The sequence below is a fragment of the Pipistrellus hanaki genome (assembly GCF_964339955.1).
Source record: "Pipistrellus hanaki genome assembly, chromosome: 7".
NCBI classification, from domain to species: Eukaryota; Metazoa; Chordata; class Mammalia; order Chiroptera; family Vespertilionidae; genus Pipistrellus; species Pipistrellus hanaki.
Genome location: NC_140509.1, coordinates 18,609,870 through 18,634,238, shown reverse-complemented (window position 1 = coordinate 18,634,238; position 24,369 = coordinate 18,609,870). Strand labels below are relative to the sequence as shown.

The 24,369-nt window shown below is 36.6% G+C and overlaps 1 protein-coding gene across 1 annotated transcript in view; it reads left to right on the top strand.

Annotated features, from left to right (window-relative positions):
* The window catches only part of PKHD1 (PKHD1 ciliary IPT domain containing fibrocystin/polyductin), a gene marked incomplete at its 5' end in the record, with an annotated part of 385,387 nt that overhangs the window by 342,706 nt on the left and 18,312 nt on the right, over positions 1 to 24,369 (top strand). Inside the window, 3 exons of the mRNA XM_084889432.1 lie at positions 8,557 to 8,692; positions 9,915 to 10,002; positions 18,162 to 18,269. Of these exons, the coding sequence (XP_084745558.1) occupies positions 8,557 to 8,692; positions 9,915 to 10,002; positions 18,162 to 18,269 (332 nt within the window). The remainder of the gene's footprint in view (positions 1 to 8,556; positions 8,693 to 9,914; positions 10,003 to 18,161; positions 18,270 to 24,369) is intronic.

Sequence of the window (24,369 nt, the reverse complement as noted above, 5' to 3'; positions counted from 1 at the left end):
GTCTAAATATGGTTTCTTTTCTTTAGCGCAATTTCATTTAGATCCCTCTCAGTTCTTTAGTGCATTAGATGTATGAATGACTAGAGAGAAAAAGAGCTAGTCCACTGCTAAATTTTATTTAGATTTTACAGTACTGAGCTTTTCTAATAGGTTGACATTTAACAATGACTGATTTTTATATTATATATTTTTAAAAGTCTCAGTGAATATTTAGCTTTTTACTAGAAGGAGGGAAATGTCAAAGAGTAGAAGCAATGGAAGTATAACAGAGGAAACACAGCAGAGAGAGCAGACTGAGAACAAGTTTAGGTACATGCACATATGTATGTGGACATCATTTTATCATAAGGACATGAGATGGCTTCAGAAAAAGATTGCCTCTATTGCTCACAATCTCTTGTAGCCACCGTGTTTTCATTTTGACTCAGATATTTCTGATTTAATAATAAGCCATGTATATTATTGCATCAATTTTCTGTGGGGATGTATTATGTCCCCCATTTCTCTCTATTCCTCTAGTTTTAAGAAAAGTTTCTTAAAATTTAGACATAAGGCTAAGAAGCAAATAATATGAAGATAAGTACAGGCTGCTTCTTAAGAATACCTGAATAAATATATGCAGAATGAGAAATGCTTCATCCTAAGGGATTGAGTGAGAATTAGCAAGGTTTCCCATGGTCCTAAGAATTGCACAATATGGTAAACAACCCTGAAGCCCTCTGAGGGCCCCAAGGCCAGTCCTGTTCTTTCAACTTTGATCATACATTAACAACCTAATGAATTGATCCTGAGACAGCAGAAATTAGTCTAGGCCCTGGACTCGAGGGACACAGGGCTCTCAGTGAAAAAGCACCAAGCACTATTGTTAATGGAATTTGTGCATTTCAACAGATTGAGGCCATATCAAATATCTACAGTACTTTTCAGGAGGACTATTTCCTGAAAGCTACCAATGTCTGCTTTGTGGGGAGAAATGGGAAGCTATCTACTTTTTAATTAAAGTAATGCAAAGAATTGGGCTCCCAGGTGTTTAGAGGCATCTGGACTTAAGCATCCTCCCTTGGCTTGGTAAGTCTCATGAACCTGTTTCCCATCTTTCAAAACTTAGTTGGCCTCTGTTGTGAGTTTCTTAGTTTCCTCCTGGCTCCTTCATCCTTTTTGACTTACACAATTTTTATTCATTTTTATTGTTTTATTTTATTATTTTAAATAATTTCAGTGAAGTAGTGGGGAGAGAGGGATAGAGAGTTAGAAACATCGATGAAAGAGAGTCATCGATCAGCTGCCTCCTGCACACCCCCTACTGGGGATATGCCCGCAACCAAGGTACATGCCCTTGACCGGAATCGAACCCGGGACCCTTCAGTCCCCAAGCCGACGCTCTATCCATTGAGCCAAACCGGTCTCGGCCAATCTGCTTTTTTTTTAAACTAGGGTTTCCCCTTGGGGGTCTTAGTTCTATATTTTGTCTTTTATCTGAAATTCTGGAAGGATACATTTTATACTGCTTCTCTTTCTTTCGGTAGCAACTTGATTTTGGCTCTCAAATTTCTTTACCTTCTTTCTATTCTTCTACTGCTTCATTAAAAAATATTCTTTGTCATATTGTAAAATGAAATACATTTATTTTTTAGTGGAAGTTTCGCTTTTGAAATGCCAAAGCTATTAGTGGTTGGCAGAATTTTTAAAGTGACCTACCATTGATCCCAGGAACCTATGAATAGGATCACGTGAGTCCTTTCTCCTGCTGTGGCAAATAAGAAGGCAGAGGAAGTCACAGTGTGAGAGGACTTGAAGGGTCGCTACTTTAGAGATGGAAGGGAACACACAAGAAAAATAAGGTGGGCTCCATGAATAGGAAGTAGACATTGGCTAACAGCCAGCAAGGAAATAGGGAACTCAAGTCTATAATTACAAGGAAATAAACTCTACAACGATCTGAATGCATTCAGAAGTGGATTCTTCCCCAAAGATTCCACCAAAGCGTTGAATTTAATCAAGCCTGTCTGGACTCTTAACCCACAACCTAGAGATAATACGTTTGTGTAATTTTAGGGCACCAAATTTGTGTAATCTGTTATGCAGCAGTAGAAGATGAATATGCTCTGTCACACAAAGCTCCTCTATGACATTGCCACAAACTTTGGGCCCTGAAATCAGACATACTGAGGAAGAACATGGCACTATGGGAGTATGTACCTGCATGTTTTTATACCTATCATGTGAATAGCCTTTTAAGTTCCCTTGTTGTGCGTAAGGAGCAAGCTATGAAACTGACTGGAGACAGAGAAGAAAACTAGGAGACACCATCGGTGAGACAAGTCTGTTGGCACTCATTCTCCTTTAGCATCTTCTCTAGGCTCCCTGGGCACCTGCTGTATAGGAAATAGCTATTTGGAGTTTGCAAAAGCAAAATCTTTCTCTCAATAGGGGAGGATATTCCTCCCAGGACTGGCAGAATTCTCGTCCAGGAAGAGATTGTTATACTGGCCTGCTTGTCTCTTTCCTCCTTCATGGCAAAACCATGGCTTCATTGTCAAAGAATGTTTCTGTAGCATTTCTTCTGTTCACCACTTGTTAAGTTAGGTGGATGGCAAAATTGTCATAATGGTATTTCATATATGTGGCTTTGTGGAAAAATGAGATGCTCTGTGTAAGCAAAATTTCCATTTAATTAAAAATTGCTTCTTTTATCAATATATTTTTTAAAAACTTTAATCTCTTAAATTTGAAAAAAAACACATTATCCAGCCTTCATAAATGGAAAATAATGTATATCATTCACATTTTTATTGATGATTCATGGCCATTATCAAAGCTATCATTTATTCTATAGCTCCGTTTCTGCAGTGATGCCCTTAGGGATCATTGTTCTTATACTAAATGGTCCTGGATCACTAAATGTTTGACTCTATTTCTGCATATTGTTTTCTGCTACTTTTCTTATAAATGCGATGTTAATTGTAATCCATTGCTGCTGTTAATGTACCTGTATCCAGCAGTTTCCCACCCACATACACATGTACTTCTAATTCCAAAACCAAACCACACTACCTTAAAATCAAGCAAATTATATTTATTGGTACAGATGGTGAAGTTGTAGGTAAATATAATAAATACTTATGAAAGCTTAATGTTTTATATTACACAAACATTAATTGAACTGCTATTATGTCCAAAAAATTATATGGCTCATATGAAAATTTAGAGATTTTAAAATTAATGGGTAGGCAAAAAACAACACATTTATGCAACTATTTAATAAGAAGGTTGTATGAAATCTCATTATTCTATATCTATTACAAAAATATCCTGATTCAGTATTACTGCTTAACCATTAATTTCTGTAAAATTGTCTTGAGTACATTTTTATCTTTATAATATTTATTTGGCATTTAGGACTTAAACTTACTATTACATTCCCAAGGGTACTGAAGCACAATGCCATGTGCAATAAATGATCATTACGTACTAATTGAAAATATTGAAATGTACCTGCTTGGCTTCTATGCCATTCTAATATACTCGTGCAACCAATATCTTGTATTAAATCCCATTCATCAGTAAAATCTTGAGTGATTCATTTTCCTTATCTGAATTTGATTGCTACAGCACCCCAATATAAGTTGAAAATTTTAAAAATATTGTGCGTGATCTTAAAAATGTGTTCAGAGTTTCCATTATTTCAGATATTTATGCTGGATTTATTCTAAAATATTATTTTAAATGATGACTAACTAAAACACATAGGTTTTGACCTTTGATTTGACCTTGTGGGAAGACATGCTGTGTTTACTCTGTGTCTGTACCTACCCCTGGCACACTGCAACCTACACCTAGGTTACTCAAATCTCAAATCTCTACTTGAATTGAATAATTCCAAAGACCCTCAAGAGTTTAATAATAAGTGTTAGAGCATAGCAGTAAGCACACCACCTGAGGAGTGTGCCAAAACTTGAAGTTAGCCAGGCCAAGATAGGTGGTGGCTTTCCAGAGAGTAGTGTATGGTGGGTACTGATCTGTCTTAGGGTTACTATAGTTATATGTACTGGGTGCTTGCAATGTGCCAGGTCTGGAAATAATACTATGCTATCATGCAGGAAGGAAACACTGGGATCATAAAACATTTCTTCTCTCTGGTCACAGCAGCTAAGGGCATCTGGCTGGGTTTGATAGGAAACATCAGATTATAAAATATGGTAGTCCTCTCTTATTCATGGTTTTGCTTTCTGAGGTTTCAGTTAACCGTGGTCAATTGTGGTCCAAAAATATTTAATAAAAAATTCCATAGATAAACAATTCATAAATTTTCAATTGTATGAGGGTTTTAGTGGCATGCTTTAATAGATGATGGAAAACACTCAGGACACCCTGACACATTTCATTGAAACATTGGGCTCTTTTATAAGAACCTGATTTAGTAATGTTGAAGAGGCAAAGGGAGTGAGGAAGTATTTCTACCCCCCTCTCCCACCCCGAGCCAGCCTTCACCAATAGGATTTATTTGTTTATTTGTTTATTGGATTCGTCATGCAAATATAAATAGTCCCCTGCATCTACCCCTTTAGAGGGTTAGCAGTTTGGATCTGGCAAATTAAAAAGCAAGGGTTGAAGTGCATAGTGGCGATTTCTGAACTGGGAAATTTCTGAATTCTCTTTATCTTTCTTTTAGTTGACACTTAGCCTTGAAAGGGGTGGGGGGATTCTTTCACATACTTGATTGGGTATTGGAAGCTGTTAACTAGTGGTTAGAACTGGGAGGATTGGAGGGAACTTTCCTCCCCCATTTTTTAAAGTTTGGCTGTAGGTCTTTCTGCCCGCAGGCTACAGTCACATTAGTGGTTGGAAATTGGATAAGGACAGCACAATGACAAATCCAGGTTGCTTGCAATAAGTTGCTAATCCCTTTGCTTTAATATCGGAGCAGCTTATAATGATGTTTGGACATCACTCCAGTTTACTGACGACCCCACTGGGGCCAGCAATAGAACCTTACAACTGTCTAACAAGGTGTCAGGTGACTCCCGTCGTCACAGCAACGGACACTGGAATCTAATCTTCCCTCCATCCCTTCTAGCACCCAATAACGCCTAGATTATATAAGTGGCCCATCATTGCTTGGTAACTTGAATCAATTAACGTTAATTCGCACAATGCTATGATGTATTGTGATCACTTTCATTTCAGGGAAGGGGGAGAAATTGCTATAAGTCACCTAAAATGAGGTTGTCTGTGGTGCCGAGGTATTAATTGGGTGTCCATATTAAATGCAAAAGGAGCCCCATCGTGAAAGGAAAGTGGATGAGTGACTCTCTTGGCTGCTATTGACCTATCAGAAGAAGACAGTGCCCTTTTCTTTTGCTTTTATCTATTACAGTTTTCCCTATTGCGTGTCAAGTTGATGTATTATAAAAAATTCATTTGGTGACCTTTCACCCCCTCAGCAGATTAAACAATTTCACTTCGATGGCATCATTAACAGGACCCTGCATTTAATGATGATTTCTCTAAAAGGCCACGGAGATTCGATTTTAAGCTAACAGATTTATTGCACTATTATAACATATCGTAAAAAACTGTACCACCTACGGTCAGGTTTTAGGATAGAAACTGCTTAAGAGTTTATGTGGAGCTTAAAGTGGTATTACCTTGGGATATGCTGTAGCAGCAAGTCTCTGACCTCCAGTGAGATGCTGTTTACATTTAATAAGAGATGTTTGCTCACAATAAACTTTAAAGTGTGTCAGGGGCAGGCCTTTCAGCGGGGGCTCAGGCAGTTGGTTCCCGTCCCTCCGTCTGCAGACATCAGTGTTCTTGTGTCAGGATTTTGATGAGCCTTTCAGTTTCTTCAGCCCACACTGCTGGCCTCAATTCTGTCTCGCACCAGAAAGCACTTAAGAACTAGGTTAGGGGAGAAATAGGAGCTGGTAACAATGTTAGAATTTTCCAATAACCTGGGACCCATAGAAGAACAGAATTAATAGCATACATTATTATTTTTAAAATCTGTTTTAAATTATTCCCTTTAAAAAAAATAAAAAGGGGGCCTTGCCCACTCAGGTTAAGCAAACTAATAAATGGTGATGGGACTACTGTATGTTCAATTTCCAGTGAGCGACTGTACCACAGGTCAGAGCCTTAACTGGGAGATGACCAAAGGGGGCTCTTAGGACTGCTCTGCTCCATTTCCCGGGGGGGGGGAGGGAGAGAAATTGCTTCCTACAGAAACTTTATAGTTCATGGTCCACTGTATGTCCTCTTCTGCTTTCTAGGGTTGATTGTCACTTTTATCTGACATACACCTTTCATGCCAAATAAGTAATTTATTCTTTTGTCCTCACACACATACACAAATTAAAATAAAAGGTTGATTTAAGCATTTAATTGATGGCAGGATAAGCTACTTTTTAGAAAAAAAAATCAATTTTTGTTTTGTTTTGTTTTGTTAGACCTGACTTAAGTTGTACAGAGGATAAGGCACTATGGGATATTAGGGTAATATATGTGATATATGATGTTTAGCTTTTATATTTCCATTAAATTGCTAAAAATTTATTACATGTCTATGATGTATAGTGCATAACAGGCTTGATGAGGCAATCCTATATAATAAAAGCCCAGTGACCAAAGGGCCGAATGGCCAGTGTATGTCACTAGGACATACACTAACCAACAGGGGGCAGACACTCAATGCAGGAGCTGCTTAAAGGTGGGTCCACAGTCACTTGGGGATGAGCAGTGCTCCCACAGTGGGCCTATCTCCACAGGCCACGCCCCCCACCAGTGCATGAATCCTGTGCACCCAGGTCTCTAGTAGATATATAATCTATAATTTTTTAAAATATGTTTTTATTAATTTGAGAAAGAGAGAGGGAGAGAGAAACATCAATAAGAGAGGAACATCAATCAGCTGCCTCCTGCATGCCTTCTACTGGGGATTGAACAGGCAACTTGGGCATGTGCCTTGACTGGTAATCAAATAGGCGACCTTTTGGTGCATGGGATGACACTTAGCCAACTGAGACACACTGGCCAGGGCTACAATGTTCATTTGATAAAGCTATCTTGGTCATCAAAAATACCAAAAATCTTGGAAAAACATGTTTTAAGGTATCATGCATTATATAACCATTTTATTTTATTTATTCTATTTTATTGCTAAGTCACATCAGCAATTACTGTGCTTGAAAGGGGTGAAAAACAATAGCTCATTGGTAAATTGCTCTAGACCTTAGTCATGCACGTGTTATTTGTAGGACCTTTAGCAGGTTACTTTAGTCCTTTTGGACCTCAATTTCTGCATCCTATATAATAAAAGTCTAATATGCAAATTGACCAAACGGCTGGTTGCTATAATGTGCACTGACCACCAGGGGGCAGATGCTTAACACAGAACCTCTTACCCAGCCCACAGGCTCCAGGCCGGCCAAGGCAGGTGCCAGTGGGGACCCCCTCAATCGCTCCACTAGCTACCCCACAGATTGGCCCTGATCGCCAGCCAGACTCAGAGACCCTACCCATGCATGAATTTCATGTGCTGAGCCTCTAGTGTATAAATAAGAATACCATAATGTCATTTAAAGATACTGAGTTTAAACAAGGAAAGCTTAGTATAGTACCTGGTACACAGTTAGTACTCAGCATATATTAATTATGAGTATTATTCTCCCCAAAGGCTTCATTCAATTAAAATTAAAAAATCAGTTAATTCCATGGTTATTGGACCTATTTAGTGCAAGCACACCATGGAGGTGACTATTATGGAAGGGCTGTTGTGAGGACTAAATGAGCTATTCCATGTCTAACAGCTGTGCTGGGCTTTGCTCTCAGGCATCTCCTCTCAGCTCCCAGTGATATCATCGTGGTACCAGAATCAGCCATGGAGAAAGTATTCACACCATGGAAACTGGAAAACACTAGGCATCAGGGTCTTTGAGGGGAGAGCTGGTTTACTGGAATACTACTGAACACATCACCACTGTCTAAGTCTTATAATCTGCTAAATTCCTTCACTGGGTTATTTGGGGGGCTTCTGTCATTAAACTGTGATAAAATATAAGTTCATAATTAGTGCTTCAGCCCCCATCCCCTCACACCCAGTCCGTTCTTTACCATGGCTCAGCAAAAATCTATATATACAAAAGCCAAACAACCAAAACAGACCAACTGAAATGATTGGAACAACCAGTTACTGTGATGCACACTGTGGCAGCCCCTCCCCCTGCCATCCCTATCTCCAATGGGCCCTCCCCCCTATTGAGGGTGGATGTGGCCGACCTGACCTCTCACATCCCCTCACCCCACCAGCCCAACCTGATCAGCTTCCACTGGGGTGGGCCAGCCAGACCCCACCAGTGCACAAATTTGAGCACCAAGTCTTTAGTGTTAAGTACAGACATAATTATTCAGTTACAATGTAATGTTCACTACAAAGTGTATTATTTTCTAGATTCAAAGGCAGATATTTTCACTGCTAATAATGGATTTTGGCAAATCACTACTACAGTAATATTTGTAATCTTATGACTGTATTCCATTTTGTTTTACATGTGACAGAAATACAAGCAATTTTAAAACTGAGAACTCGATATATATTCGGCCCTATGCTCTTTCAGTCCTAGTCCAGCCTTCAGATGGAGAAGTAGGGAAAGAACTTCCAGTACAACCACAGCTCATTTTTCTGGATAAGCAGGTAACTTGTTCACAGATAATGATCCTTAAAGCTGGGTAGCATGTACTCAGTGCAGATTCCATTGTCATGGTACATACTTACAGAGTGCCCCCTGAGTACCATTTGCTGCACTTAGAACTTCTCCTGACTTCTGTCATCCTCCTTCCACTTCACTGCCTGCTTTCCTTCTGCTTCATATGGATGCCCACATTTTTTATTAAGAGTGAAAATACAATTTGGATAATTTTCCTCCCCAAGCAAAATTTTGAAGTAGATTTCAAGTATCTTCTCAGAAATCTGACCCTCTCAAAGAGGTAGAACTATATTTAAAGAAGTCATTTCATATGCTAATGAGGAAATTTATGCCATCACATCTGCATTATAGTTTTGTAGTTTTTTTAAAATCTTTATTGTTTTCCAGTTTTATGTTATTTTAAATTATTTCTCTCATAGTGGTTAAATAAATCATTAACAAGAGGTTTCACTACTTAATTCTAACTTCAATGGCATGCCCTCTGTTTCTATTTTATCTTTTCTGTATTTACTAAAGTTATGCTAGAAAATAAAGTAAAATAAGCTAATTAAATCTGCTTTCCACTCTTTACTTTTAAAATGCATTCCCTGGACCTAACCACTTTGGCTCAGTGGATAGAGTGTCAGCCTGCAGACTAAAGGGTCCCAGGTTTGATTCTGGTCAAGGGCATGTACCTTGGTTGTGGGCACATAGTGGGTGTGCAGGAGGCAGCTGATCGGTTTCTCTCTCAACGGTGTTTCTAACTCTCTCTACCCCTCTGTAAAAAAAAAATCAATAAAATATAGTTTTTAAAAATGCATCTCCTGACATGTATGCAGAGGGACAGAGGCCACAGGACTGAAGTCCACATTTGCAAACCCATTTCTCTCCTGCTTTCTTCTCTTGACCTTGCCTTCCTTAGTAACCGTCAGCACAGAATGCCACTGTTCTCTCCTATAAAGTTGGCTTTCCTTCCTCCTCTTCACTGCTCCACCTTTTTCTGTAGTAATGTCACTTTTCTCAATGTGATAATCATGACATATTTTTAACATGAGAAAGAAAATGCTGGTTTATCATTTTTCTTCCTTTGCTTGTTTGTACTGAATTTGTGCTTTATGCAAGATTCTATTCTAAATTCACTTCTTTTATAGATAAGTTCATAGATTCTTTTCTGAATCCAACTTTTCCTGTTGTTTTTTTGTTTTGTTTTGTTTTTCCCCCTGTTCTCAGAATCGGAGAGTAGAGTCCTTGGGGCCGCCATCAGAGCCTTGGGCCATTTCTGTTTCCCTGGAAGGGACTTCAGACTCAGTGCTGAAAGGTAGGTATCTGTGACATTCAGAGACCTGTTACTACTGCATCTGCACAGAAAATGTTTGCAGCCATTAGGGATTCATAGCAAGGTCAGTTATCCTCAGCATCTTCAGTAATTTGAAAGGAACATCCATCATCCCCACTCTACAATGCCAGTGTTTGTGAAAAAAAAGTTTCGGCTGGCAGTAAACAGTTAAGGAAACATCTCCTCCTCTCCCCTCCTTTGCATGATGAAGGAGCATTTTTTTGTCAAGTCCATAACCCCAATAGGGTGTAAGGAGAAGAGCATGTCCCCTAAGATAAATGATTCTTTTGTACAGTATCATGGACACGCTGAGGAATCAAGTCACCCATACAAAGTGGTTTCTATGGAGAAACACTGGCTCAATGATAGGAAGAATAAATGTGATGGCAAATGCAAAACACCCGGTTCAGAGCAGAACATCAAGTTCATTTTTCCCTCTCCACTTTTCTTTGTCTTCTGTTAGCTTCCTGTGCAGTCCAAGTACCACTGCTTAGCTTCATTTACTTTCAAATGCATGTGAAAATTTAAAAAACACATATTTTATTTTTTTCTCTTATGAATTTGAATATTTTAGATACCTCATATAGATAAAATCACACAATATTTGTCTCTCCGTGACTAGCTTATTTCCCTGGCATAATGTTCTCAAGGTTCATCCAAGTTGTCACATATTACAGAATTTCCCTTTTTTAAAGGCCCAGTAGTATTTCATTGTATGTGCATTCCATGTTTTCTTTACCTATTCATCTATTGGTTAATGTTTTGATTGTTTCCATTTCTTGGCAAGTGTGAATAGCTCTGTAATGAACATGGGGTGCAACTATCTCTTTGCAATCTTGATTTAAATTCTTTTGCATAAATACCTAGAAGTGGGCTTGCTGGATCATATTTCTATTTTTAATTTTTGGGAAGAACCTCCATAGTGTTTTCCAGAGCAGCTGCACCATTTTGCATTCCCACCAATAGTACACAAGAGTTCCAGGCCAACACTTATAGTCTTTGGGTATTTTGATAATAGCCATCTTAATAAGATGTAACATAATATCTCATTTTATTTTGATTTGCACTTCCCTGATTATTAGTGATATTGAGCATCTTTTCATATACCTATTGGCCATTGCAAGTCTTCTTTGGAGAAATGTCTGTTCGAGTCCTTAGTCTATTTTCTATTTTTAAATCATATCATTTGTTTGTTTGTTTTTGCTATTCATTTGCAGGAATTCCTTACATATTTTGGAAATTAACCCTTATCAGATATATGGCTTGCATATATTTTCTCCCATTCTGTAGTTTGACTTTTCACTCTGTTTATTGTTTGCTTTGTTATGCTTAAGATATTTAGTTTGATATTATCCCACTTGTCTAAAATGTCCAAATGAGCCGAAACCAGTTTGGCTCAATGGATACAGTGTTGGCCTGCGGACTGAAAGGTCCTGGGTTCGATTCCGGTCAAGGGCATGTACCTTGGTTGCGGGCACATCCCCAGTAGGGGGTGTGCAAGAGGCAGCTGATCGATGATTCTCTCTCATAGATATTTTTAACTCTCTCTCTCTTCCTCTCTGTAAAAAGTCAATAAAATATATGTTTTAAAAATGTCCAAATGATTTAGATTCAATTTAATCTCTATCAAAATTTCAGTAACAGTTTTTATAAAAATATTTTTAAAATTATAAAATTCATATGGAATCACAAAAAAATCCCAAATAGACAAAAAGAATCTTGAAAAAGAAAAACAGGCATAACATGCCTGATTTTTTAAATATGTGACAAAACTATCCTAAATAATAAAAGGCTAATATGCAAATTGTCCCCTTGGGAGTTCAACAGACCAGGAGTTCAACCACTTGCTATGATGTGAGCTGTCCACCAGGGGCAGCACAGAACAAAGGAAGGCCCCAGCTTGCCCTGATCGCTGGCCAGGCCTAGGGACCCCACCCATGCACAAATTTCGTGTCCAGGGCCTCTAGTCTATATATATAAAAGGCTAAGTGACCGGCCATATGTCCGTCCAATCATCCAAGTGACTGGCCAGTACATATGACATGCACTGGCAATTTAAAAATAAACATTGACTCATGCATGCATGATACATATAAAGCTCTCGCTGGCACCAATTGCAGGCAAAGCCAGAATGTATCTGAAGACTAACTATTGGCACTTTGTTGTTATTATATCATGCTGTTGTTATTTATTAATTAATCAATTTATCAATCATTGTGATCCAATGTTTTTATATCGTATTTTTGTTATTTTCATATCATGTCTTTGTTGTTTTTATATCAAGTTGTTATTATTTATTAACCAATTTATATATTATTTTCATATACATTTTACTAATTTTCTTTCATCTCTGACACTTTTATTATAGAGAAGTGGTGATTAGTGATATTAAAATATTTTGTATTTTAATTTTATAATACTATAGTATATATACTATTTTGACATGTAATTTTTTGCAGTAACATAATTACCACACGAATCTTTCTTCTAATAACTTCCTTTCAATGTGCAAGAATCCATGCACCAGGCCACTGGTATTAAATAAAATAGCATGGTACTTGCATAAAGGCAGACTTATAGACCAAAGGAACACAATAGAGATTCCAAAAATAAGTCCAGGTACATACATATGGTCAACTAATTCAACAAGGGAGCCAAGGACACACAATGGGGAGAAGATGGTTTCAATTGGTGTTGGGGAAACTGGATATGCACAAGCAAAAGAATAAAGTTTTACACCATACAGAAAAAAAAAATCAACTAAAAACGAATTAAAGTCTTAAATATAAGACCTGAAACTTTAAAATTCTAGAAGAAAACAGACAAAGAGCTTGTTGATGTTGGCCTTTGCAATGATTTCATAGATATGGCATCATAGACATAGGCAACACGGGCAAAATTAGAGAATGTATTGATAACTTTGTAAAAAAAATTAGCTTATTAGATTTCTTATGCACTTCATAAACCAGTTAAGATATTTCTATTGGTTTTGGGTTTTCCCAAACTTGTAATTTTTTTTTACAAACTAGTAAATGACTCACCTATCAGTAAAATATCAGCCTATCTGCAACATTTCTGGTTTCCAAGGAAAGGTCATTATTTTATAGTTATTTATTGTTCTACTCAGGCTATGAGTCTAAGCTCATTCACATGGCTCCTGTAAAATATGTGAAATGCTAAAATGTATAGGAATAAGCCCATTATAGAAGTGCTACACCTCGCCTCTCCTGCTAATTGCATTTATGCTAAAATGTATAGGAATAAGCCCATTATAGAAGTGCTACACCTCGCCTCTCCTGCTAATTGCATTTATTTTGGCCTAAATTATTTCTGTTGTCTAAAATATAACACCTGCCTCTCCTGAGGTTATTGTATTTTCATTCTTTGTTACTTGTCTCTATAAAAGGAAAGACAAAAGTGTTATGATAAAATTTCCAAGAAAATGAATTCTCATTCAGCATAGTTTTTAAAATAAATTAATCTCAGGATTTTTTTTAAATCAGTGTATTATCTAGCTTATGGTTTTTGTGCTAAGCTGTACCTCATTAATTTCCAGAAAATAGAACTAGTCACAGAGATAGCCACTTATGATAATTTTCTTGAGGAGGCAATCAACACATCTGATTAAATAGTCAAAACTCTTATTGTTTAAATCTTGTTTCATTCTGTTGTTTTCTTATTGGAGCTATAAATTTGACTGCTCTCTCTTTTCAAGTTGCCTTTTAACTATTTTGGTCTGTAAATTTCCTGCTCTATTTACTTACTTATTAAGAAATCAAAGCTTTTTAGCCTGTGGACAAATATAATTTTCTTCCAAACTTGTATAGTTACTCTCTTCAATGCCCTGCCCACTCTCTCTTTGCATAACACATTTTTAAAGATCCAGATGTTGCTGCTCATTTTATGAGAATCACCTCATAGACTTTCCATCTTCTCTATACTTCCACTCAGACAACTGATACTTTACTCACGTTGGTGAGAGTAGCACCCACATTGCTGACTCCTATTTATTCTTCTTGGTGATTTCTTTGCCCAAGCAATTAAATCTGAAACTCTTTGGGTTTAAAATCTCAAGGAAAGAGGACAGCCCAAAATGTTCCTTGTACAAATTTGCAGAAAAAAAAACCACATTATTAAGAAAGTAAGGTAATTAAGCAAAGCTATCCCAGGTTGGCTAATGTGAAAATGAAATGTTCAGAACTACCTTGTGAGTTAATTTTATTTATTTAAAAAATATATTTTACTGATTTATTATTATTCTTATTATTATTATTATTATTATTATTATTATTATTTTACAGAGAGGAAGGGAGAGGGATAGAGACTTAGAAACATTGATAAGAGAGAAACATCCATCAGCTGCCTCCTACACAACCCCGACCGGGGATGTGCTGGCAACCAAGGTACATGCCCTTGACCAGAAATGAACCCTGGACCCTTCAGTCCACAGACCAATGCTCTATCTACTGAGCCAAACCAGCTATGGCTATGAGTTAATTTTAAACTGTCTGCTTTGATAATTTCAGTCTGTCCATTCTTCAATGCCATTTAGCTATTGCTGGTTTGGTCTGGAATACATCAAATATAATAGTAATTCTGATCTTAACACAGCAGCATAAAAATATAAATTTTCAGCTTTTTTCATGTTCTATATCAGTTGCTATCACCTGACTACCGAAACTCACCTACACCCATTCTCTACTCCATATATTCCCCATATTCTATACTCCATCCACCCTTCAAACCATACACACAATCTATACTTTGCCCTCACTCCATATCGGTCATTGTACTTTCATGCTTCTGTAATAGAATGTCATAGACTGGAGGGCTTATCAATGAAGACATTTATTTCTCACAGCTCTGGAGTCTGCAAAACCCAATATGAAGGCTCCAGCAAATTCTGTGTCTGGGAAAGGTCCACTTCCTGGTTCAAAGACACTTCTCACTATGTTCTCACATGGCCAAAGGAATAAGCAAGTTCTCTGGGGTCTCTTCTATAAGAGTACTTAATTGCATTTCTGAGGGCTCTGCCCTGATGACCTAATCACCTCTAGAAGGCCCCATTTCCAAAGACCATGACATTGGAGTTAAGGTTCCAACACAACCTTTCAGTCCCTAGCAACACCTTACCTGTACTCTATAACTTACCCGTATCTAGTGTCTCATTTATATTCACTGCCTTACTCATAGTCCATATCCTTAGTCAAACTCCATACTGGACCTATACTCTATATACTCTACCCACACTCCTTACCTTTACTCCTATTCTATTACATACCCATACTCAGGCCCTACTTCATACTCCATGCCTTGTATTCTTTTTTTAAAAAATATTGTAGTAAGATACACAAAGCTATCTTAACCATTTTTACATGTATAGTTCAGTTACCTACATTTTTTTACCTTACCCATACTTCATACCTTACTTATACTTCATACCTACTCATATTCTATACCTCATTTATACTCCATATTTCACAGTATTTTTATACATTAACAATATGCAGTAGCTTAGTCATACTCCATACCTTACTCATATTCCATACTTTACTTCTGTACTGTACCTTACTCAGACTCCGTACTTTACTCCTGACACTTACCTCTCAAAATCCTTCATTATTTTTCTTTTAGTTATCCCAAGGATCTGATCACTGACTAGCTTAGAATTATATTATGATCATGTAGAATGAATGAAGCATGAAACTGTTTACTTTTTTATACTATTAACACCAATTCACACTAAGCATGGTGACTCACCTGGATCAGTATTGTCATCATCATCTCCTTGGGAGATTCATGGAAAAGTATGAGGAACGTGCTGAGGTTGTCTTCTATGCACATATTGTGTGTGTGTGTGTGTGTGTGTGTGTGTGTGTGTGTGTGTGTGTGTGTGATGTAGGGAAAATATTTCTTCAGTTTTCTGTGTTTAGAGAGCCCACATCACCAAAACATTCTATTTTCTTTGATTGAAAGTATCTTTTAAAACCAACATGACATAGTTCTAGTTAACTTTGGAAAAAATGGAACCAAATCCATTTGGGATGGATTATGTAACTTATTCTACTAGTAAGTATATCCTGGAGAAAAACAAAATAACAACAACAAAACTATACCAATAGATCTAGTGTAAATCTTTTATTCTGCAATTTAACTTCATGTTCTTTTGTCTGCGTAGACCTTCCTCAGTAAAAAAGAGATGATTTCTTCAAAAGCAGATTTGCAAACACATAAACTATTATTTAAGGGCCTTTGAGATCCTTTGATAATTATAAATCCTAGTTGTAGGGAAAAGAAGTTCTTAATACTTACAAAACTAAAGTGTAAACATTAATGATATAATTTGATGTAAATATGTAATAGTTTGCTAGTTTAGCTAGAGGTGAGAGAGATAGCATGGCAGAGAACTTGAACTGAAAAGGTATTTTAAAAACCATATGCCCTGCAGAAACACTCAGGTAGCAATCCCTGGTTAAGTCATGTAATCAATTTCAGTTTTGCACAAGCCCAAAACCCCATCTTGTGGAAGTTCCTGCAGCCAGTATGTTGTTTATACCAGCTTGGTCAGGGAGCCTGGCGATGGCATTTGTATATTTTACAATTATCATTCCAGAGATATGATGAACCCTGGAGTAATGTACTGTACTTGGCAGCAACTGCCTCAGCTTTTGCGCGCATATGCTTCAAATCTGAGGATATCATAGATATATATGGGAATCTTTCTAGAGATCTCTGAGGCAAGCTGGTATTTAACACAAAAGCAAACCCATTTGGAGCTAAAGCACTTTCCATTAGGCAGTTTGGCGGCTGTTCTATGAGGCAGACTCACTGTGCTCCACCGACACATTTCGATTAAATGCTGCTTTGTATTCCTCCAAAGATGGGAACAATAAGGACGTTTGTCAAAGGAAAAACTGCAGCAAACGATTTCATGTTGAACATCTGTACTCTGCAGTTCATTGTTTGCAAGAGTTTATTGACCATAATTTTGATGCATATAGGTTTTAAAGAATATAAACTGCATTTATCTTGGGCGCCTATCATTTATTTTTGTCTTGGCTTATTTATTTCCTTTTTTTTTTTCTGGGCATTTTATTTATTTTGGTACTCTGACGAGATGAAGGAAAAGATGTTTCCAAAAAAGGAATTTTAGTTAGCTTTGCAAAATTGAGGAGGAAAGACAATGTTTTCACCAAAAGGACTGAGCAATTGAATTGAAATATGTAACACTAAGTATATTATATCTTTATGATACCTTTCAGCTTTAAAAGATTTCCAACCAATTTATAAACTTTAAGACCACTTCCTATCTCGTTGTCCATCATACCAATCACAGTGACTTTTCCACAGTGACTTTTAGTAGCAGCTGCTAATTAACAAAGTAATTTGAGGATAGTGGAGTCAGAAGACTAATTAATGGCATTGTGAACGTGAGCCTGCCTGGAGTTGTCTTCTTTCACTTTATAAATGGATGGCCCATTTTTTGGAGGTGTGAGCTTTCTTTTCTGCATTTTACCCAGGGAAACCATGGCTCAGGCAATTCACATTGCTAAATCTTTATCAATCATGCTTTGAAGCATTGCTGAAGTCTTGATCAATTAGCCTAACTCTGTCCCCACATAAAATATAGAACCTTTGGATAGAAGAGAGGCAGAGCCAAAAAACTGACCATCTAGGAAGACAATAGTATTTCTTTCTTGAGAGACATTTAATAATAAATTAGTGGAGATACAGTAGTGGTGAAGAATGCTAACTTTGAAATTAGGTAAATTTGGGCTATAACCCCAGTGCCGAGTAATTTGACATCTTATGAGTCTATTTCCTATTATCTAAATTATATGGATAAGATATTTTATACATTTTTATGAAACTTATATATAATGTACATATAATGTATTTATAATATATATAAATCACAGTGTCTGGTTAAGCTTTCAATACATTTTAGCTGTTATTATTGGATTATTTGGTTCTAAGACTTGTCTAAGACTTAGTCTGATCCTGATGGATTTAGTAACCTCTTTAATTGAAAAACAAAAGTTTCCTTTATTGTCCAATTGCCTCTCTATAGAAAAGACTTAAATTAATTACTCTTGAGTAGATAACTAACATTTACTTTTTGTTTTTGTGTTCATTTGTAGGGTGTACTCAGGCAGAAACTCAAGATGGTTATGTGATCTTCTCCAACTTGGCAATTTTGATCTCTGGGTCAAATTGGCACTTTATTTTTACTGTCACTTCCCCTCCAGGTAATTTCAGCACAGTGTGTTTTATTATCTGTTTATTTAAAAAATAGCCCCTTCTCCTTTGTCATTGGAATAGCTCTTATCATGAATAAGGAGTCATCTACGTTTAGAGAAAAACATCAATTGATTATATTATTAAGGTGTGAGAAGCAAGAGCACATGTAGAAATTAAGTCTCAGGATAATCCTGGTAAGCAAGAATCCAAATGTCCATTTTCCTTTAGTTGTTAAATTTTTTTTTGTATTTTCTACTTTATAAAAATATATATGTGATATTTGATAGCATTGGGTTGGATATTAATTAGAAATTTTAATTTATAGAAAAGAGAGTCCTGGGATACAGAGTATTATGAATTCTTTAATTTCTGCCCTCCCCCACTGCCTCCTCCCCTACTCCCCAAATGGCAACTGTACCCATTTAAAATCCTGGTATTTTAGAAGTATAGGTATAAAGCATGTGTGACTTGCTTATATGTATGCTTCAGTCCTTCTTAAAAAAAAAAAAAAAAAAAAAAACATTAAAAAGAAATTTGCCATTTGAAGTATTCTTGATAATTTTTTATTTGGTAGAAGGTAATGCTATCCAACAAGTTTATAGTAGGTAACATGTTAATTAAACTTTAAAGCCAGAGGAACCTATGTAAAATATCTCTCTCTCATTCCCAGAAGGGTAGAGCCGAGAGTCCAATTTCTGCCATCCTCTTTTTAAAGGGTTGAACTCTGATAGAAACAGAGTTTCCCACTTAAAAAAATAATTTAAATATTGCCTGCATTATTTGATTTACCAGAAAATCTACCTAAAATAATTTGTAAAATACTAACATTGCATTTGAACTGAAAGGTAGAAATTTACAATCAATTATTAAGTTTGGTCAGGGAAGTTAGTCTGATACCTAAAACATACAACTGTAGAAAGCAGTTCATGTACAGGTGTGATAATGCCAAGTTTTGTAAAATGCACTAAAGCAGTCATTACCTCATTCAGACCTCTTAGATATTAGAAATGGCAAAGGAAATAAAATATTTTGATGTAAGTTATCTGAAGTCCAACAACAAATATTTAATTAAATCCAGACATTAGTCTTCCATCATGAAACAAATTCGAACTGTCATAGTAAACTTTTCAATATGTTAAAAATGTGGCTTTCATAAAAATATATAAAGAGCACTTGTCAACAGTTATTGAACTCATAATGAGGGATCCAGGAGGACAGCAGAGCTGTTAAATTACATGTGAGGGATGTAGATCAACCAGGAAGGAGTTGCTCACATAAGTTTGTTAAATTGGATACAGGACAATAAAACTAACAGGACAATAAAACCTTTGAAGTTAGATGTCTACAGATATCCTGTGCATCTTTGCTAGACAAAAAAAATCATTTGCAGCTTACCAATCTTGTATTAATTAAGCCTGATCCTCAATTAAATATAAAGTAAAAAAAATATATATATGTTCCAGAGAATTTGATATATCTTTGATGGGCCTATTTGAAAATGCTTCAAAATGACATTGATAAGATCTGAAATCAGGTTTTCCCTTAATTTCAAGTTTTGGACCATTTTCTTCACAAAGGAAATGTCTTCTGTGGTCAAGTAAACAATTATTATTAATTGTTTTAGGCAGATATTCTTTTAATATCTATGAGAGTATCCTAATTTAAGTGAAGGTTCATGGAGAAACATGTTCAGGGTCCTTGGCCGTAGGATGTATTTCGAAGGATATTTTGTCCTAGACTTTTGTCTTTTAATTTCCTTGGTGATCAGTTAAGACTGAATATTTTATGAGGGTTATTTTAAGGAATAAGTTATAAAACCAAGGGTAAAATGTGATCTAAACTTCTCAGCAACACTTTGATTTTGAGTTGAGCTTGGTGTTCACTTTGACTAGATCACTAGTTTATCTTAGGTTCCACCTATAACTTGTAAAGTAGACTACTGAGGGATTACAGTTTTTCTTTAGCCATTTTCCTTAAATCATAATTCATAATTTTCAATATCAAGTCTGTGAGGTGGGGCTCTGTCAGAATTAGATTACAAACATTTAAATTAGCCCGGCTGGCATGACTCAGTGATTGAGCATAGACCTATGAACCAGGAGGTTACAGTTTCATTCCTGGTCAGGACACATGCCCGAGTTGCAGGCTTGATCCTCAGTCAGGGGCATGCTGGAGGCAGCCAATTAGTGATTCCCTCTCATCATTGATGTTTTTATCTCTCTCTCTCTCTCTCCTTCTCCCTTCCTCTCTGAAATCAGTAAAAATATATTTTAAAAGTTTAAATTAGAAGAGAATAATGGAAGATAAAAAGAAAGCATTAAAAAGCCTGCATTTCTGTGAGTCCTTACTCTCTTCATGTTTCATCTATTTAAATTTTATTCCCATTCCCTCCTTTGGCAACCATCAGCTTGTTCTCTATAACTATAGATATACTTCTGTTTTGTTTATTCATTTGTTTTGTGTTTTTAGATTCCACATACAAGTCGAATCAGAAGGTATTTGCCTTTCCCTGTCTGACTTACATTCATAGCATAATACTCAATAGGTCCATCCATGTTGTCCCAAATGGCAGGATTTAATTTTCTTTTATTACTGAATAATATTATATGAGATATATCAAATCTTCTTTCTCAATTCATTCACTGAAGGCCACATAGGTTGCTTTCTTATCTTGGCTATTGCCAATAATGCCGAAATGAACATAGGGGAATGTATATTTCTTAAGATAAATTCCCCGGGGGTGGAATTGCTAGATCATATGGCAGCCCATCTTTTAACTTTTTGAGGAATTTTCATACTCTTTTCCACAATGGTTTCACTGGTTTGCATTACCACCAACAGTGTACAAGGATTTCCTTTCTCCATATCCTTTCCAGCACTTCTTATTTGTTGATTTATTGATGATAGCCATTCTAACAGGTGGAAGGTGATATCTCATTGTGGTTTTAATTTGGCATCATATTGATTAACAGTGAAGATACTGAGAGTAACTCCTTGTTTCCCACTATTATCAATTTCTAGTGCTAGAATCATTTGGGAAAGCAACTCTTATTCCCTTATTGATAGGGCAATCATTATTTTATTTGTTTCTATCATGTTCCAAATTCATATATATAACCAGCATTGATTTATGTTGTTATTGTTTCATTTATCTATGAATCAAGCAGAAAAGTTGCAAGGGCCTTTTATTAGTTTTCCTCTTCTCTCTTAGGGAAATAAATAGAGAGGAACAAGTCATTATTCCTGTTTTAGAAATACAGATATTGAGGAACTGAGAAGTTAAATATTTCTTACTAAGTGTGTATAGAATCCTCATAAGTCATTCTAGTAGGTTGACTAGCCCAGCTCATTTATTCATTTCTGAACTTCTAGGACACGTGTCAAACACAAGGCCCGCGGGCCAAATCCAGCCCGCCAGGCCTTGCAATGTGGCCCGCACTGCGCTGTCATCACTGCACTCCGCTGTCAGTTTATGACATTGTCAGTTTACGACTGTTCAGTAAACCGTTCGGCCCGCGATTTAGGCTGGATTTTAGATTTTGGCCCCTTCTCTGATTGAGTTCGACACCCCTATTAGGACATCATTCAGAGAGAAGGTTTTTGTAAGTTTATATTACTAACTTCCCACGCAGGCTTTCCACATTCACTGTCATTACCAAGGTCTAGGCTCTGGATTTCCTAACCGTTTCTTGGAGCCATGAAGTTCTTAGGGGATTCCCAGGGGCTTCTGTGCTGGGAAGAGGTAAGAGAACCAAGAATGCTTTCTGCCATCAGTCCAGAAAAACTCTATTGCAGTTGCCATTTCCACGCCTGAAATACCCTTGCTCCAGAAATTCACATGGCTTATCATCATTTCACTCAGGTTTCTTCCCACTGACGCCTCCTCAAAGAGGCTTTTCTGCACCATGTACTCTACAGCACCATCCCCCACCCTGCTCCCACCTCGTCATTCTGTCTTCCAACCTCACTTGAGTCCTCGTGGCATCTACCACTACCTGGCATCAGAGTATCCCTGGATTTGCTTGTTTGTCTACTGTTTGTGGGCTCTGTGCCCCCATTAGAATGTAAGTTCCAAAAGACACAGGAATCCTAATGAGATGTGTTATAGTCTCAGGGTGTAGTGAAACATCACACCCCATAGGCACAAATATTTATGAACAAGGAAGTATATTGAGATTATGTCTAAGATTGCATTTTTAAAAAATATGTCTTTTTATTATAAACATTTGTATGTGTATATAATTTCATTTCTGCTGCTGAAAATATTTGAAAACTGGTGGTCTGCAATCTTAGACCCATTGACTGCTCTAGGCATATAAACAGGTCTCCCTGACTTCAGACCCTCAGAATTTTTCCTTCTATAAACTTCATTGCCTTCAGAATACAGTCACGGGCCTTTTGACGGACATTTAATGCCCAGCAAATTTTGTCTCAGATTCTTTTGAGCATTAATTCCCAGTATTTTGCAGCATTAATTTCTTAAATATCAGTTGATCTTTTCTTCGTTCTGTCTTCATTTGCTCAACCTTCAAATTCCCACTTAGATACTCTCTTCTAGTTTGCTTCTTCTGATCATATCAATGCAAAATATCCTTCCAAAGCAATCAAATTTACATTATTCTGGTGGCATGTGTCACATTCTGTCTTTTTATTATAAACATTTGTATGTGTATCTAATTTCATTTACTAGCTTGTAAATACTTTAAGAATGAGAACAATAACTTACTCACTGAGCAAAGAAAATAATCACTGAGCAATCATTGGAAAATGGATAAAAGAATGAGGAATTTTGTTTTTACTTCTGCAAATCCCTAGTAAAACATAGCCCCTAAATCTGGGCTGGATTTATTTTATTCAGATACCCATATAAAGAAACTAATTGATAAGAAACAAGCCAAGTTTGTCTTAAGTAGAACCATGTCTAGCTTATTTGGTTATGGTAGCTTTGGGACTGAGTCAGCCAGGAGTCAAGATACTAAAGATCTGACCATGGCTGTCAATCAAATTGTCAGGTTCAACCCAAGAAAAGCACAGCAAAGAAAAACATGGTGTTTCCCTGACTAGAGAAAATAAAAATTATTATTGTCAAAGTGATTCAGATGAAAGCAGATTTTGGATTGATTTGTTTATTTTGAATGAACTACTTTTAAAATGCCAACTATAACTAACTTGTGTTCTTAGGCAAGGTTTTTTGGTTTGGTTTTGTTTTTTAATTGGTTTCAAAGAGGAAGAGAGAGGGAGAGAAAGAGATAGAAACATTAACGATGAGAGAGAATCAGTGATTGGCTGCTTTCTGCATGCCCCTTACTAGAGAATGAGCCCTCAACCCTGGCATGTGTCCTGACTTCCAGGAATCAAACCCTGAATTCCGGGTTTATAGGTTGATGCTTAATAACTGAGCCACACCAGTTGGGCAGGCAATATTTTTTTCTAAATATTTTATTTTTGTGAACTAAAATTGACATAATAAACTACTCATACTTAAAGCATGCCATTTGATATATTTTTTAAAATATTTTATTGATTTTTGTACAGAGAGGAAGGGAGAGGGATAGAGAGCTAGAAACATCAATGAGAGAGAAACATTGATCAGCTGCCTCCTGCACACCCCCTAATGGGGATGTTCCCACAACCCAGGTACATGCCCTTGACTGGAATGGAACCTGGGACCCTTCAGTCCACAGGCTGATGCTCTATCCACTGAGCCAAACCGGCCAGGGCTTGATAATTTTTAATGAATGTATATTCCAATGAAACTCTCCCCACACTTAAGATAATAAACTTATTTATCATCTTCCAAATTATTGACAAACTTAAAATTTTCATACTTATTATAATATACAATGAAATTTATCTTTTTTTTGGTATATATTTTTATGAATTTAAATACATGTATAAACTCATGTAATCACCCCATCAGGATACAGAAAATATCCTTTAAAAGATATTTCTTATGCTTTCCTCTGTCCTCACACTCACATCCTCTCCTCCCACTAACACTAATCCCTGGCAACCACTGATCTCGTCTCCATCACTATAGTTTTAGCTTTTCTAGAATGTCATCTAAATGGAATCATTCAATGTGTACCTACCATTCAGATATGGGCT